The sequence below is a fragment of the Garra rufa genome, chromosome 9, assembly GCF_049309525.1.
Source record: "Garra rufa chromosome 9, GarRuf1.0, whole genome shotgun sequence".
Taxonomy (NCBI): domain Eukaryota; kingdom Metazoa; phylum Chordata; class Actinopteri; order Cypriniformes; family Cyprinidae; genus Garra; species Garra rufa.
In genome coordinates, this window is record NC_133369.1 from 37,366,898 (window position 1) to 37,384,192 (window position 17,295).

The following is a 17,295-nucleotide window of genomic DNA, read 5'->3' on the forward strand; positions in this document are numbered from 1 at the left end:
ACTTCAGCTGACCGCCAGACAGGATTAGGACGACACAGTCGTGTGAATTAACAGCTGCTGACAGCCCACTGTCAACCACAGTCTGGAAATGAAGTACACTGCATTATGGGTAATGTGGTTTACTCAGGTGTTAACCTACAGGACACCCCCATAAGGCAGATACAGTTACTAATATCTGAATATTTGGTGAAGGTTAAAAGGAGAAGGAGAGGAGGGACACAGGTACATAGCAGACAAAAAAGAAGATAGAAACAGACTGATAGAGGAAAAAGAGCACGATGATAAGGGAACCCATCAACACTTTTGAGACTGTTCTGAATTTTGATCAGATTCTGGTGAGATTAATAATATTTGTATTTTAATTTTGGTAACTTGCTATACGATACAGGTTTTCATTAACTGGGATGAATGGGTGTTGATCTATAAGATTGTTCTATATTATAACTTTTTATAGAAACCTTAGTTTTTTTCTTTTAGGTGCTGCTTAAAAAGAGCAACGCTTTTTTGTTTTTAGTTGCTCATTGTCAACTACTAATACAAAATAAGTCAATTTCTTACAAATTATTTGATGTTAATATATGATATGCATTGTTTGATAATGTTAATATTGTTTTATTAATCGTCGCCTTAGAATTATAAGGTTCTGTCTGCGTTCTGAGTGGTTTTGAGATATTGAGCTTTGAAGATTTTGCATTTCATATAGCAAAAACGATATGGGGAACAAGTTTCTTTCCTACATGAAAATGACAGGGACCCTAAATGTATTCTAAATGTACAAAATCAAAATCCTCTTAAATTTTAAAATGGGGATTTTAGGAACAGGTCAAATGCAGATAGAACCTTCTAATTCTAAAAAGTAATTTTAGAAGGTTGCAAGGTTCTATCTTGCAAAACATCAATTAAAGCAACTGTTTTCAAGAAATACTTGTAAATACTTTTAATTTTTAGTTTTAGTTTACTTATAATTTGTTTTAAAACATAAAATAGTGTTGTAACAATGTGTCAACATGTATGAGAAAGGTAAATTTAATGCTTTTCACATGTATGTCATATTTTAGGATTAACTTCTTTTTTTTTTATTGTTTTAAGTTAGGCATTAAATATGCTAAATAGTTTTGTCCAGAGCAGCTGTTAATTTTAGGTAGGATTATAGTAGGTAATTACACATTATTGCAGAAACAGTTAAAGCACCTACTCCTAATTCATCTGACTGGGACTTTATTCCATAAAAAGTGGGACAGGGAAAATGTTTGTCTCTAGATCAGTATGGCCGGGACAACATGCTGATGTTTTTTGGTTGTTGTTGTAATTAAGACTTTAAAGCTTAAAATAAAGCTTAATATTGTCATATTTAAGACATTTTAAGACTTTAAACTGCATAAATGTTTCGCCAATCACCTTATTCGTTTTTTTTTTTTTTGCAACCCAGATATGAATCTGACATGGATGGACATATAAACTACTGCAATAGGAAAAAAACTCTTGATTTTTTAAGAACAGTTACAAAAGAATTAAAAAGGCATACTTCCTTACCTTTATAAAACTTAAAATGGTTCGATTTGAGCAGATGATTTTACCATAACTGCCATCGTCAGATAATATTTTTTGTTTTATGTCTGCGGTAATTATAAGTTAAAAACAAATGCGTCATCATTATATTTTACACAGTGCCACTTTGAGGAATAAAGGTGAATTGCACTTGACTCTGCAGGCATGTAATTGTTGTTTAACAGTCTGGCGACATGACAAAAAGCGCTTATCCTGATTGGTCCTCTTGTTTGCATTCGAAGTGCTGATTGGCTCACAGATAGAACCAAGTTAGAGTTCGACTCTGTAGATTGAACATTTCTGTTTTCTTAATAAAACGTCCTACACAACTTTTAAAAAAACCATTACGTAATGTAAATAAGTTGTCACAGAATAAGAATATGTGAATAACTCAATTTTGACAAAAATGTCAGATAGAACCTTATAATTCCAAGGTGACGTAATCTAATTACATTTGATACTATTACATTTGTGTGTTTGTTTAAAAAGATAAAGATATGATCAGTCTTTCTTGATCTCCTGGTCAGTCTGTCAGTAAATGAGTCAGATTGTATTATTATACTTATACGCACACACTGACCATTATATTTCTGTTTTTAATTAACTCTCAAAGTCACTATGTCCTTCACTGCTTATGTCTGTTAGCAACTTTCACTCTCTCTGCTCTGTCTTCCTGTCTCTCTCTCTTGCTCTCGCTTGTCTTTGAGCTTTTTTTTTTATGTAATAAGGTGTTTGATAATATATTTTTGATGTTATTCTTGGTCTTTTTATTTGCTTATTGATTTCAGTTGTTCAGAGAAGACAACTTTTGATCTTTCAGAACTGAGCTGAGGGGTCAGGCACTGTGAGTTTGTAGGCCATGGTTGTAAATTTAAGCCTGCACTGTGGAAATCAGTTAGAGGAATGAGGAAAACAGGTGTTTGAGAGAGAAAGAGAAAAAGTGAAGTAAATGTTTTTCTGTTACAGAACAGTCTCTCACGCTGTCGTTCTGAATCAGTGTACTGACTTCAGAAGATTGAAGAGGCAATGACAGAAATAACCTTCGGCCTTCTCTCTATCTGATGCAAACACTACTATCTTTTCATGATAATGTGATAGATGAGAAAAGAATTATAAGAAAATAGTTTTTTTTTTGTTTGTTTGTTTTACTTTTTTGTTAAATTGGTCATTCAAGGTTATTCGATTGTGTGAGTGTTCACCAATATTTAAGTGCAGTGTATAAATGCTGTTGTGTAGCTGGATCTCATAGTATGAGATGCTGTGTGGAATAATGTAAAATCTTTATAAAGTATGTTCAAGACTGCAGCTACACATGAGGTGGGTTTGTCTCTATTAAGAATACAAGTCATAGAATAGTGAATACATTTTGAATTAATGCTAAATGTAATCAATAAGAAGTCATTAACAGTAAAAATGAATATTTTGATGATGATGTATATTTGTGTGTGTGTATGCATGTGTCATTTGGGATGTTTGGGATCAGTAAGATGTTAAAGAAGTCTTTCTCTTCAAGGCTGTGTTTATTTGATTCAAATGCAGAAAAAACTGTAATGTTGTGAAATATTGCAATTTAAAATTTTGGTTTTCTATTTTAATATACTTTAAAATATAATTTGTTTTTGTGATGCAAAGCTGAATTCTCAACATCATTATTCCAGTCTTCAGTGTCACACGATCCTTCAGAAATCATTCTAATACGCTGATTTATTATCAATGTTGGAAACAGTTGTGCTGCTTAATTTTTTTTGGGAACCTGTGATACTTTGTTTAGGATTCTTTGATGAATAACAAGTTAAAAAGAACAGCATTTATTAAAGGTAGGAATCTTTTCTAACCAGTTTTTCTAAGCCTTTACTATCACTTTAACAAATCCTTGCTGCATGAATAGACGTATTCATTTCTTACAAAAAAGAAAGAATTAAAAATGATTGACCCCAAACTTTTAAACGGTAGTGTATATTGTTAGAAAAGATTATATTTTAAACAAATGCTATTTTTTTAACTTTTTAATTTAAAAAAATGCTATTATTTTTAAGTTTTTAAAGAATCCTGAAAAAAGTATCAAATGTTCCAACAAAATATTAAGCAACACAATTGTTTTTAACATTGATAATAAATCAGCATATTAAAATGATTTATAAAGGATCATGTGACACTGAAGACTGGAGTAATGATCCTGAAAATTCAGCTTTGCGTCACAGGAATAAATTATATTTTAAAGTATATTAAAATAGAAAGCCACTCATTTAAATTGCAATAATATTTCACAATATTACTTTTTTTCTGTATTTTTAATCAAATAAATGTGGACTTGATGAGGAGAAATCTTCTTTTAAAACTTCCCAAACTTTTCAGTTAATACACATATATGCTAGTTAGTACATATATATAACTAATACATAATTTTTTTAATGTACTTTCCTTTTTTCGTACCCTTAGTGAATAATCCTTCGTTAGGAATATTACATTGAATGTAGATTGACTACTGGTCTTCTGTATAATCATTTATGAATAAATTAATTTAAATACATTGACAATTATTAGTGAAAGAGAATAACTTTAATTAGCTGCGTTGAAATGGTTATAAATTCTAGCTTATAATTTAATATGAACCTCCACAGAACTTCAAAAATTACATTTGGAAAGCAAACCTATAGTAGATTTACATGTTACACAAGTATTGAAAAACACTGTTCATAATGTTTTAAATTTAATTTATTGGTAAGACTCACCCATCAGGTCCAAATGATACTTTGGTTTGATTGGTTAATCTGATCTTTTATGTGCTTTGAAAAAAATATATATATTAGTGATAAGATAAATGCTCCCAAATGTTTGATGACCATTTGTATCTGTATTTTAATTTTCTTGTTTGTTATTTATGCACATGTTTAGATATATCTATAATTTAATTCATATAAAATGCCTTATATAAATAATCAAATATTTTGAGTTGCATGTATATTGATCATTTCTTGTTTTCGAGTGGGCATGAGGGGGCTGAATCTGATCCCTTCAGTCTCGCGCCATGTGGGGTCTGTGCTGCTCAAGTATGTATGTATGTCGGCGTGTGTATTGGGTGTAATGGAAGGAAGGTTAAGAATGTCTTATTGGATCACTTCCTTCTTTACTGGCCAATACCCAGAGTGTGTGGTCTATCCTGATGGACAGCCCTTTTTTTTTTTTGCATTTGCGTACTCATGTAGCTCACCAAGAAATCAAAACGTTCTACAATCCAATCAAATCCCGATGGACTAAATCAGACACTGCGCTAAACTGTTTCTCATTCGATAAGCCACTCAGAGTTGCCAACAATAGAAAAGAAAAGACAGTTGCAATTTCCAATTCATGACAACATTAATCTGTTTTCTTCTTTTTCTTTTGGTGTGTTTGGCTTTGTTTTTTGTCGGTGCAGTATAGTTGGGAACTTTGAGTACTACATTTTTGTGGATCTGAATCTTGTGCATGTGTGTGTATTGTTGTGTAGTGTATGTAAGATTGAGAGTATCTCGGGGGAGCGCTTTTTCCATTCTGCCTGTTAGACAGCCTGACTATTTCTGTCTGACACATACAAATGGCTGTAACTCACCACCACACACACTTGCATTGATTCACTTCACATTCCTGCTTCCACAAGTATTCACATGCACACAATCACACTGGAACAAAGGATTTTCCACCAATAAACTTTGATTATCCACCTCCTCAAGAATGACTTTTTACCCATATTTGCTTTGATCATTGCAGACTTTCCTTCCATTGATTTTCTTCAGTCTGCTGATCAATGTGTTCTGCCTTTTTCAGCTGTATGGGGAATATCGGGAGCAGCTGGGTAATTGTGCCAAACGGGAGGCAACACGTCTGTTGACTGAAAGGCAATGGAAGAGGCATGCCGGCAATGCCAAGGCAACCAGGAGAGGCCATGGTCGAGCACATCATGCCAGCCTGGATGCGGGGCCCATGACACCTGGTTTAAGCCCCTCCTCCTCTATCAAGAAGCCACGCCCCTATTCCAAATGCCAGGGTGAGTCACTAAAAACTTAAAATCTAGTGCACTGGTCTAAAGTGTGGATAAAATCCAGTGGTCATCCTGGTGTGAATAGCCATTAGAATGTGTTTGCATTGCAGACTGCCTGGCCCGGATCCAGAGATATATTGTGACAAAGCTGGGCGAGGACTGGATCTTCCTTGTTCTGTTAGGTCTCACCATGGCTCTGGTGAGCTGGAGCATGGACTATGCCAGTGCCAAGAGCTTGCAAGGTATACAACAGCATGTGCATCTGGTAAATCAGGCTGGGCAAAAAAAATAGATTTTTCGATTAATCGTTTTTTTTTAAATGACGTCGATTTGATATCGATTCTCAAACGTCTTATTTGAATAAATATTGGTATTTGAATAAATCTGGTATTCAGCAGACATTTAAAACAAGATCTGATTAATGTAAATCTTATCATTGGTCTTCTCCACTAGATGTAACCCTCTTGATTACCTTGTGCGATGTTACAACAGAAAGCCTGTCATTCATTCAGTGCTTGTGGCAGACAGTGTTGAGGGTAACGCATTACAAGTAACGCAAGTTACATAATAAAATTCATTTTTCCAAGTAACTAGTAAAGTAATGCATCACTTTTTAATTGACAAGAAAATATCTGAGTTACTTTTTCAAATAACTCCAGTTACTTTTCCCCCAAATTTATTCATTAAAAGCTGTCCTGTCCCCATGTTGAGAGAAATTGTGAGTAAGATGTTACTTTATGCTGAGTTCAGACTGTACGATTTTCAAAGCAATCGCTTCACAGATGTTTTCACACTGCATGACTATCTGGGGTAGCATTCTGTCGCTGCTGTGTTCACACTGCACGATGGATCGACGACAGGGGGTTTCACACTGCATGACTTTACAATAGGAAGAATCGCCGACAACTTTGTCCCGGTCCGCAAACTACGTCTCACAACCAAACACACGTGAGAAGTGACATGGAAACAACGCGAGGTCAGGCGTGCAAGTTCTCACGTGAGACTGGAATTACTATAAAAAAATGGTAGTCCGCAAGAAGCTTGTCATACAAATTGCATGTGCACTCATTTGCAGCGAAAAGAAAAGAAGCCGAAGCTATTCTTGTTGATATTGTGGTCTATAACTTCGTAACTCCTCCCCCAACTTCCCGCTGGCCTGGATGTTGCTGTCTCATTGGCTGTAGGTAATCGCCAATGTGATTTTCAGTCAGATCACCTTTCACACGGCATGATTTTGAATCGCCGACAGGTCCAGATATTTAGCATGCCAAATATCTCACGGGTGTCGGCGATTCTCTCAGATCGCGTCTTTGATAGATTGTCACTCACGTGAACGAGCACCGATTTGCCTGTGATTTTGGGCATTTGTCGGCGATTTCTCAAAACCTGTCGGCGAGTCAAAATCGGGGCTAAAATCATGCAGTCTGAACTCGGCATTAGTTCTAGAATAAATGTGAACATGCATTAATTCATCTCACTCACTAAAAATCAGATACAGTATTCCTCAAAATGAATAAAAACAGTGAAATTCAATGCAAACCTGCAATAATTCAATGTTAAATAATACAAATATCCTTTACGTGTTTAATCCCATTTTATTAACCGATGTCTTTGTTCATTGATCTTATTCATCAATACTAATAAGCAAAAATTACTAAAGATAATCTAACATTTGTTTTCCTTTTTTTTTATTGCCGAAGAGTTGACATTTTTTCTTCTGTGGTCTACAGTACAGCCTCTCCTGAGGCCTGAAAGGCTTTTGGCATAAAAAGGCTTTTACATTTGCCAAAAATAGAACTTTTTATAATAAAAACAAACAAGCAAGCCCTGCCCAGATTTAAAAAGTAACCCAAAAGTAATGTAACGCGTTACTTTCCATAAAAAGTAACTAAGTACCGTAAGTATACTTAGTAGTTACTTTTTCAAGGAGTAACTCAATATTTTAATGCATTACTTTTAAAAGTAACTTTCCCCAACACTGATTGCAAAGATACTGTTGACAAGAACCTAGAACAAAGCAATAGGTTTTATTTGCAATGCTTAGGTAAAATGCTATAGTAATACTACAAATCTGCAGAAGTATTTGTCATCATGCGTAAAGGCACCATGATTTCCTCAATGAATGAATAAATGAGGATGGCGAATGGCGTGACCCACTGTTTTGTTTACTACACTCATACCAAAGCGTGGACGATGTTCATAGAGTTTTCAGCTTCATAGACTCGTCTCTCTATATACAATATAAACACACAATATCATCAATTCATTAGCATTTTACCATTAAATTTGAGAAAACTTCCGTCATATCACATACTAAGCAGCTGCAAGTTCTTCACGGCAAACCGTCAGAATAAAAGATTAGTTTAACGTTAATCTGTGTCAGAAATTACCTATTTAGCAGTCTTAAGACTTAATGTAACAACAATGCTGCTGCTGCTACTACTACTACTGAATATTAATACATCTTTATTTTTAAATGAGTAATCACATTTGTTTTCTTTTTAATTTTTACAGTAAACCTCTGTTGTGCAGCCCTTTGTTTGCCAAAAGTAAAAGGGTTTAATTTTCAGTTGATCAGGATAAATTAAATTAATGTTTTTTACGCCTTCATCTGATTACCAGAAAAACTAACATTTTATAGGGCCCTATTATTGTTGAAAAAAGGACCATATACAAAAAAAGGTTTAAAATACAGAAAACTCACCATTTGTAAACTGATGTTCATTTTTTGTAGAAATATCGGTAACACTTTACAATAAGGTTCATTAATTAAACATTAGTTAATGTACTAACTAACACAAACTAACCATGAGCAATACATTTATTACTGTATTTACTAATCTTCATTAACATTAGCCAACGAAAATACAGTTGTTCATTGTTCATGTTAGGTCACACTGCATTAACTAATGTTAACAAGATTTTAATAATGTATTAGTAAATTTTGAAATTAACATTAACAAAGATTAATAAATGCTGTATAAGTGCAGTTCATTATTAATTCATGTTAACTAATGTTTTTAATGTTAACTAATGAACCTTATTGTAAAGTGTTACCGAAATATCAATAGCATTTTTATTAAAACTATATTCACTGATTGTAATAAAAAAAATCGAGAATCGAATAAAAAATCATTACCCCATGATTTACTAATCCTCAAGCCATCCTAGGTGGACCTTAGGACTTTATTCTTTCAGACGTAAACAATTGGAGTTATATTAAAAAATGTCCTTGGTTCTACCAAGCTTTATAATGGCAGTGAATGGGTGTTGAGATTTTAAAGTCCAATAAAGTACATCCATCCTCCATAAAAAGTGATCCACACGGCTCAGCCTTCTGAAGCTAGTCAATACGTTTGTGTGAGGAAAATATATTCATATTTAAAACCGTAATCTCTAGCTTCCGCTAACTGTCGTACACACGTTCTCGAGAGAGTGGCGTTCCAGCGGATGACATAGTGACAATATGTTAGTCTTGTGAGAACCAAGTTTTTTTTACAGCAAAGGCAAAACAGTCTCCTCTTGGCTTATATTGAAATAGTTCTGATTTTTTCTTTACAAATCCTCGTTTTGTACTTCTAATTGTACTTCTCTCCACTCCGCTTCAGCAATCATCACTTCTCACCGGAGCTAACGCTATGCCTACGCCCCTATGTCATCTGCTGAAATAACTTATTTCAATAGCAATAAAAAAATTTTTTTTTTTCAAATTTTATTTCATTTGATAGCCTACTGCTGTGCTGGCTAGAATTTACTGGGGAACTGTTTAAAAAATTTCACCAAACTTAATACAAATGCTCAAAAAATTCAAGATATGATTAAAAAAAGTACTTGTGTGAGATCTTTGTTTTTCATATAAAAGAATATATAATTAATTAAATCAAAGTTAAGCAATATCACAAGAGCAAGAGTGCTGTTTTCACAAATATAAGCATGATTTCAAATGTGATATAGATTTTACAAACGTTAAATAAGGGCCTGGTTTCACAGACAGGGTTTAGGACTATACCAGGATTAGGCCATAGTTCAATTAGGACATTAAAGTAATTTTTATAAATTGCATCTTGAGACAAAACAAAGCCACTAATATTTTTTAAGATCAGTCAGTGCAAGTTTCTTTCAGTTGAAACTGCTTAGACTTAAATTTGAGTCTGGGATTAGGCTTAATCCTTGTCTGTGAAACATTATTTTTATTTTTATTTTTATTTTGCCATTTCAGCAACAAAAAATAGTCCAACAATCCATAGCAACTATTGCATTTCTGAGCATTATTAATTACTGAATGAATCAGCTGCTTTGAATAAATCAGTTTGTTAAATTGATTTGCCACCACCTAGCCAGCTGGTGCCTTTAGTTTGGCATTCAGTCTTAACAGTGTTTATGCAATTGTAATATTCCAATTCCAATTCAGATGCAACTTCTGATTAAATATTAGATATTTTTTAAGCAACAAATGTGGATCTCTCAGATGAATTTCAAGAGTGTAGGTTCGGTCTTTGTCATGGCGTTAAAATTTATGGAAGGAGAGTATTCAAATTAATCATGCAACACATCTTACTAGCGTTTGCGTTTGTCAAATTAATGGCATTTGCGGCATTATTTAATGCCCAAAAAAGCATGTCTTAAATTATTTTGCACTTGAAATAGCTGCAATTATTGTTACTAGGAGGAGGCACCGCAAAAAACAGAGAGCACGTGGTAGAAGGGAGAAGATTTTTTCCACATGTATTAATTTATTTGAAATGCCAGAAGAACACATTATTTAAACATGTCATTTGCCAAGCCATGTTATTTTTATTTTGCTTCAGGAAATAAAAGATGACTTGGTACCCTCAACTAGGAGTCATGCAATACCAGGTCTATCAAAACTTCAATTCAATTCAAGTTTGTTTGTATAGCGCTTTTCACAATACAAATCATTGCAAAGCAGCTGTACAGAAAATGTAGGTTACTACAAAATATCTAGTAGCTTACTAGTGGTGACTACTGTATTTTAAGTTGATGTACATATGGTATAGATGTATGTTAAAATCAGTAATGGTGTAATCAAACAGACGATGAACACTATTAATAGTAATGATTATGTGTTGCAATCAAACTTGTAGCAAAATTTGGTAGTGCTGTATGGTGTTTCAGGTCCTCTGAGGGGTTGGCATCATCTCTTCTCGGGTATTCTGAATCCAGACTGAAGCTTGTGTAATTTCTAGTCAATTTCTAGATGTCAATCCTGTGGCAGAAACAGAAACAAATGGAGAAATAATTAGCGTAGCTGCTGTTCCAACTAGGGCTGTGCAATTAATCGCAATCGCAAAAAAATCGCGATTTAAGCACATGCGATTTCTAAACCGCACAAGGCTGCGATTTTATCTATCCCCCCCCAACGGCAACCCCGCCCCCCTTGAACGTCAAGTTCCTTTTATTTTCGATATAGCGCCACATCACAATAGAAGTCATTTAAGGTTATCTTTCCTATAGAACAGGTCTATACATAGTTCTTTTATTAAACATACTAAATTGCCTTATGTTATTTATCTTATTTACACGAAGGCATGTCATTTTTGTCTCTTCATGGTCGCGCGTTTACAATGTCTCCTCCGCGAAAACACGGACTGGATCGCGGACTCCATTCATAAAAACCTAATCTACTATAGCGCGGAATGCCACGTAATTCGTCGATTTTTGGATTAATAAATCAAAAATTGGTCTGTCACTTAATTCAAATCGCGATATGGACTAGTGTCTGTGAAAACTGAAATGCAAAAAGACCGTTTTAATATGAATCCTGCATGTTCCGTTTGCTTCTATGAATGGTGGAGACGCGTTTTATTTCTTTACTACATGCAGACTGAAGCACACGTGACGCTCCCGCTAATTTTTGGCATTTGCATCTCACATGAACAGAAACTCAATCGCCAAATCGCTGCTGTGAGTTTCACTTTTACCGTTTCATTTGAGAAAACTAGCATCATATACACACAGAAACTTCACTGCAACCTGTCAAAATAAAAGTACGGTTTAACATGTAACAGAACAATATTAGTCCTGTATTACTTTTGTACAGTATAATGTAGGTGTTTATATATTCCTATTTAAATAATTTACATAAAACAATGTATATGATAAAAAAATATATCAACAAGATTAACCACTTAATTATTATTTAAACGTTTTAAACTGAATATAATTTTTCTTCCACGCATTGATTTTAACAGTAAATTTCTGTTTGTTTGACAAAAATTAAAAGGGTTTATTTTTAATTTGATTAAAAATAAATAAATGTTTATGCTTTTTCATTATCAGAAAAATTAAAACACATAAGAATTAAAAAAAAAAAAAAAAAGCAAAAGGTTTTAGAACCCTCAAAATGTTAAAATAGAGAGTTTTGGACTTATTTTTCCACTGAAATGAATGTATTCGTTATTGCACAAAGTAGGCTAAAGTACCGGGAAAAAAAGTAAAATGGCTTATTTATTTTATGTTGTCTGTTTTAAAGACAATTTTACTACAGTTTTGTTTATTAAACTTAATACTATGTTATTTCATGGTGAAATGTTTTGTTATGCACTTCTTGTGCACTGAATACATTTAGAATGTATGTATGTAGCTTGTTTGAAAAAGCAAAAAAAAAAAAAAAAAAAAAAATCGCAAATAAAATCGCAATCGCAATATTCTTTAAAAAAATCGCATTATGATTATTTTGTCCATATTGCACAGCCCTAGTTCCAACCAAGCAAAAAATATGTGTTTAGCCCAAGTTGAAGAATGTTGATGTGCATTTGATCAGATGTAACTGAAGCACATGGTTATCAGATACATTATGTGAATGCTTGGCTAAAGAGATGAGTTTTTAATCTAGATTTAAACATAGAGAGTGTGTCTGAAACCCGAACTTTATCAGGAAGGCTATTCCAGAGTTTGGGAGCCAAATGTGAAAAGGCTCTCCCTCCTTTAGTGGACTTTGCTATCCTAGGCACTACCAAAAGTTCAGAGTTTTGCGACCTTAGGGAGCGTGAGGGATTGTAGCGTGGTAGGAGACTAGTTAGGTATGCAGGAACTAAACCATTAAGGGCCTTATAGGTAAGAAGTAATATTTTGTAAGTGATATGGAACCTAGGTAGCCAGTGCAGAGACTGTAAAATTGGGGTAATATGATCATATTTTCTTGGCCTGGTAAGGACTCTAGCAGCTGCATTTTGGACTGCCTGTAGCTTGTTAATTGAAGATGCAGGACAACCACCTAGCATTACAATAGTCCAGTCTAGACATCATGAATGCATGAACTAACTTTTCTGCATCAGAAAAAGGTAGTTCAGTTTTCACTGCATTTTTTAACAAATAAATGCAGCGCAGGTAGCATAAGAGACTTCTTTTAAACATAAAAAAAAGTCAAAAGTCCTAGTCAGTGGCTATCCATGGCTACATTCTTCAAAACATCTTTTTTTTTGTTCAGCAGATGAAAGAAACTCATACAGATTTAAAACAACTTGGTTTAAAACAACTAAATGATGACAGAATTTTAGTTTCAGGGTGAACTATGAACTATGTTTCTTTTTAATCAAACTTCGTACATTTAATGCAAAAAAAGTCCCCCCAATTGTAATATGGCATGGTGGCTCAAATCAAAGGTCATCCCTGGCCAACTAGCTTTGAGCGTCTCTGATTTAGTGCAACTACCAGTTCTGAGAAAACCTATTCTTTTGAGCTAAAGGGAGGATGCCACCTCAGAGAGCCAATTACTGATACTGGGAACAGAGACAGAGTTATCTCCTAAGGATAATTCTCTTGCCAATTGTCAAGCCAAAATGAAATAAGAAAGGTATTGTTAATGCATTCATAGTGTGTTATACTGTATAACACATAATTGTGGTAGACTTAGAATAATCAGGAATAATCTGAGCTAGTTATACAAGTCAAGCATTATAATCATTTTCACAGTATGTCAGAGAAAAATAGCAAAAATGTTATCTTTAAGGAGACAGATTTGTGCCTTAATTAAACCTAAATAGTGTATTTTTTACCGTAAATGTAACAATGATTCAAGTATTATGCATTAAATTGAATCAACTCCCAATTGAATGTGTTGTTTAAGAAAAGTGAGCAAATAAAAATACCCTGCAGTAAAAATTTTCTTTAATCTTTCTATTTCTCTCTTTCAGCATATAAATGGATGTACGGAGAGCTGAAGGGGAATGTGGCTCTGCAGTATCTGGCCTGGATCTCATATCCCATCATCCTCATCGTGTTTGCATCCCTATTCTGTCACCTGGTCTCTCCACAAGCTATAGGTGTTTATAACTCATCGTCCTCTCATTCCTGCTTTTATTTCCCTGTATTCTTTCTGTTTGTCCTCTGTTCTTTACACGTGCATTCCCATCTCTATTTCGGTTCTCTGCTCACATTGTCACAAATCATTTTTGTGTCCCTCTGTTCTGTCATCTGTACTCAGCTATTATGCTTTATATTCAGTTTTTGTCCTCAAACCACCTCAACCACCCACAACACTTCAAATCTTCCTGCCCTCTTTTCGAGATGTGATCATCACAGTCTCATTCTCTCTTCCTTTCTCTCACCTCTCCACGCCACAATTGTTTTGATAGCTTTCTCATGTGCTTTATATCAGACCAGAGGATACACGCCAATCTTTTTTCATCTTTTATAATCGGTGTGACAAGATTTACACTTTGTGTGAAATTGTGTTTGTGTTTTATGGATTAATTTCATACGCATCGCTCTCTCTCTCTTTTCTCTGTTACTCAGGCTCTGGAATCCCTGAGCTCAAGACCATCCTCAGAGGTGTGGTGTTAAAGGAGTATCTGACGCTCAAAGCGTTTGTGGCTAAAGTCATCGGTCTTACGGCTGGTCTGGGCAGTGGTATGCCCATTGGGAAGGAGGTGGACTTCTGCTACTTTCATATTTTATATATATATATATATATATATATATATATATATATATATATATATATATATATATAAATGTGACCCTGGACCACAAAACCAGTCATAAGGTTAAATTTGACAAAACTGAGATTTATACATCATATGAAAGCTCAATAAATAAGCTTTCTAGTGATGTATGGTTTGTTAGGATAGGACAATATTTGGCTGAGATACATCTATTTGAAATCAGAAATCTGAGGATGCAAAAAGACTGAGAAAATCACCTTTAAAGTTGTCCAAATTAGGTTCTCAGCAATGCATATTACAAATCAAAAATTACATTTTGATATGTTTACAGTAGGAATTTTACAAAAAATCTTCATGGAACATGAACTTTACTTATACGTATACAAATATACCCCAGCGACTTAAGACTGGTTTTGTGGTCCAGAGTCACAAATGTGCAAATGTAAATGTAAAACTGTTTGCACTACAAACCAGTGTGTTCATAAGTGTGTACATACAGTATCTCACAAAAGTGAGTACACCCCTCACATTTCATCAACCATTTTAGTATATCTTCTCAAGCAACAATACTATAGAAATGAAACTTGGATATATTTTAGAGTAGTCAATGTGCAGCTTGCACAGCAGTATAGATTTATTGTCCTCTGAAAATAACTCAACATACAGCCATTACTGTCAAAATAGCTGGCAACAAAAGTGAGTACATCCTAATGGTGCGTTCACACCGGACGCGACTTGCGCGAATGAATCGCGCTATTCGCACGTAGTTGGACGCTTGAACATTTTAGTTTACTCGCTTCATTCGCGCTTAAAAACTCGCGTCATTCGCGCGTGAAATTTACTTCACAACAGACGCGAATTTGCGTCATGGGAGGGGCGTCTGCCACTAGTCAGCGGGAAAGTAGTTGTAAAATAAGTGAATGAGCTCAATTTGCCAGCTTTAGCTTGCTTGTAGTCTCAATATGTGTATATATATGTAGGTCAAATTGAGTAAAGAGCGTTTTTTTAAAACTTACCAGATTGTCCGACCTCTTCACTCACTTTCTTCCAAACAAGATCCTTTTTTTTCGTTTATATAAAAGTACAAAGATGTATGGAACAGCTCCGAGTAACCACAGACAGCAACGGTGATTTTGTCCTCCATTGTTGTTTCAGATTTCTGCCTGCGTCACTACTAGAGCAAGCTCCTGATTGGTTAACGCGGCGCGAATTTTCGCCAAAGTTCAGATTTTTGAACTCACGGTGCGTTCACACTGGCACGTAGCGAGCGGGGCGAAGCGAGCGTTTTCAATTCATTCACATGGAAGTTGCGCGTAAACGGTCGCGTGGTGCATTTTGGGATTGGAAGCGGCGCGGAGAAAGCGTTGAGAGCAGCTGAGAGCGTTGGGCATTCCTCAACTTTATGCAAATCTCGAGCGCAAAACGCCGGGCGACAACCAATTGCTGTGAAAAGTAGGCAAGGCAAGATTATCACGCATGTTTCCGAAACTGGTGGATTACTGAGCTGAAATCACATATTATTGAAAAAGTCAAGCAAATGTAAATGTACTTTGCATGTTGTTATTATACGCTATAGTTTCGTTTGCGAACCGCCGTTAAAAGAAGACAATGGAACGTAAATAGGGTGTGAACATTGTTTTTCAGAGGTGTGCTCAGCCCTAAATTAGACACTCCACAAAGCAGTGGCGTTGTAGCGTTGCCAGCGGCACTGAGCGCAAATTTGACGCTGTAGTGTGAACGCACCGTTACGCGTTTCGCGCGATTCGCGTCATTCGCGCCGCCTCATTCACGCGTCTCGCGCCGCAGGATGGCTATTCGGGTCTTTGCATTGACTTAACATGTAAATCACTCGCGCTTGCCGCTTCATTCGCGTCCGGTGTGAACGCACCATTAGTGATAACAGCAGTATGTTGTTTAACCATGCAAAGCCACATGACCTATACATCATGTTTATGTTTTTGTCTGCTTTACAGAACTAGAGCAGTTAAAATTAGGTGCTTTAAGTACAATTCTCTCATACTGACCACTGGATGTTCAATATGGCATCTCATGGCAAAGAACTCTCTGAGGATTTGAGAATTAGAATTGTTGCTCTCCACAAAGATGGCCAAAGCTATTAGAGGTTCAGTAACACCCTGAAACTGAGATACACTACAGTGGTCAGGGTCATACAGAGGTTTTCCATTCAGAACAGGCCTTGCAAGGGTCGATCAACAAAGTTGAGCACATCAGGTGCAGAACCTGACTTTAAAAAACAGATGTATGAGTGCTGCCAGCATTGCTTTAAAGGTTGCAGAAGTAGAAGGTCAGCTTGTCAGTGCTCAGACCATACGCCGCACACTGCAACAAGTCGGTTTGCATAGGCGCCATTGCAGAAGGAAGCCTCATCTGAAGCTGGCTCACAAGAAAGCCAGCAAACAGTTTGCTGAAGACAACCTGTCCAAGAACATGAATTACTGGAACCATGTCCTGTGGTCTGATAAGACTAGAAGATAAACTTGTTTGGCTCAGATGGTGTCCAGCATGTGTGGTGATGCCCTGGTGAGGAGTACCAAGAAAATATTGTCTTGCCTACAGTCATACATGGTGGTGGTAGCATCGTGGTCTGGGGCTGCATGAGTGCAGCTGGTACTGGGGAGCTGCAGTTCATTGTGGGAAACATCGACTCAATTATGTACTGTACATTCTGAAGCAGAACACGATGCCATCCCTCCAGAAACTAGGCAGTTTTTCAACATGATAACAATCCCAAACACACCACCACCAAGATGACAACTGCCTTGCTGAAGGTAAAGGTGAAGGTGATGGGGTGGCCAAGTATGT

The 17,295-nt window shown here is 35.6% G+C and overlaps 1 protein-coding gene across 1 annotated transcript in view; it reads left to right on the forward strand.

Moving 5' to 3' along the window:
- The first annotated feature begins 278 nt into the window (after positions 1–278).
- clcn1b (chloride channel, voltage-sensitive 1b) overlaps positions 279–17,295 on the forward strand; it is a 48,577-nt gene continuing 31,560 nt past the window's right edge. Inside the window, exons 1-5 of the mRNA XM_073847848.1 lie at positions 279–335; positions 5,353–5,572; positions 5,677–5,808; positions 13,723–13,851; positions 14,324–14,467. Coding sequence (XP_073703949.1) covers positions 279–335; positions 5,353–5,572; positions 5,677–5,808; positions 13,723–13,851; positions 14,324–14,467 — 682 coding nt within the window. The remainder of the gene's footprint in view (positions 336–5,352; positions 5,573–5,676; positions 5,809–13,722; positions 13,852–14,323; positions 14,468–17,295) is intronic.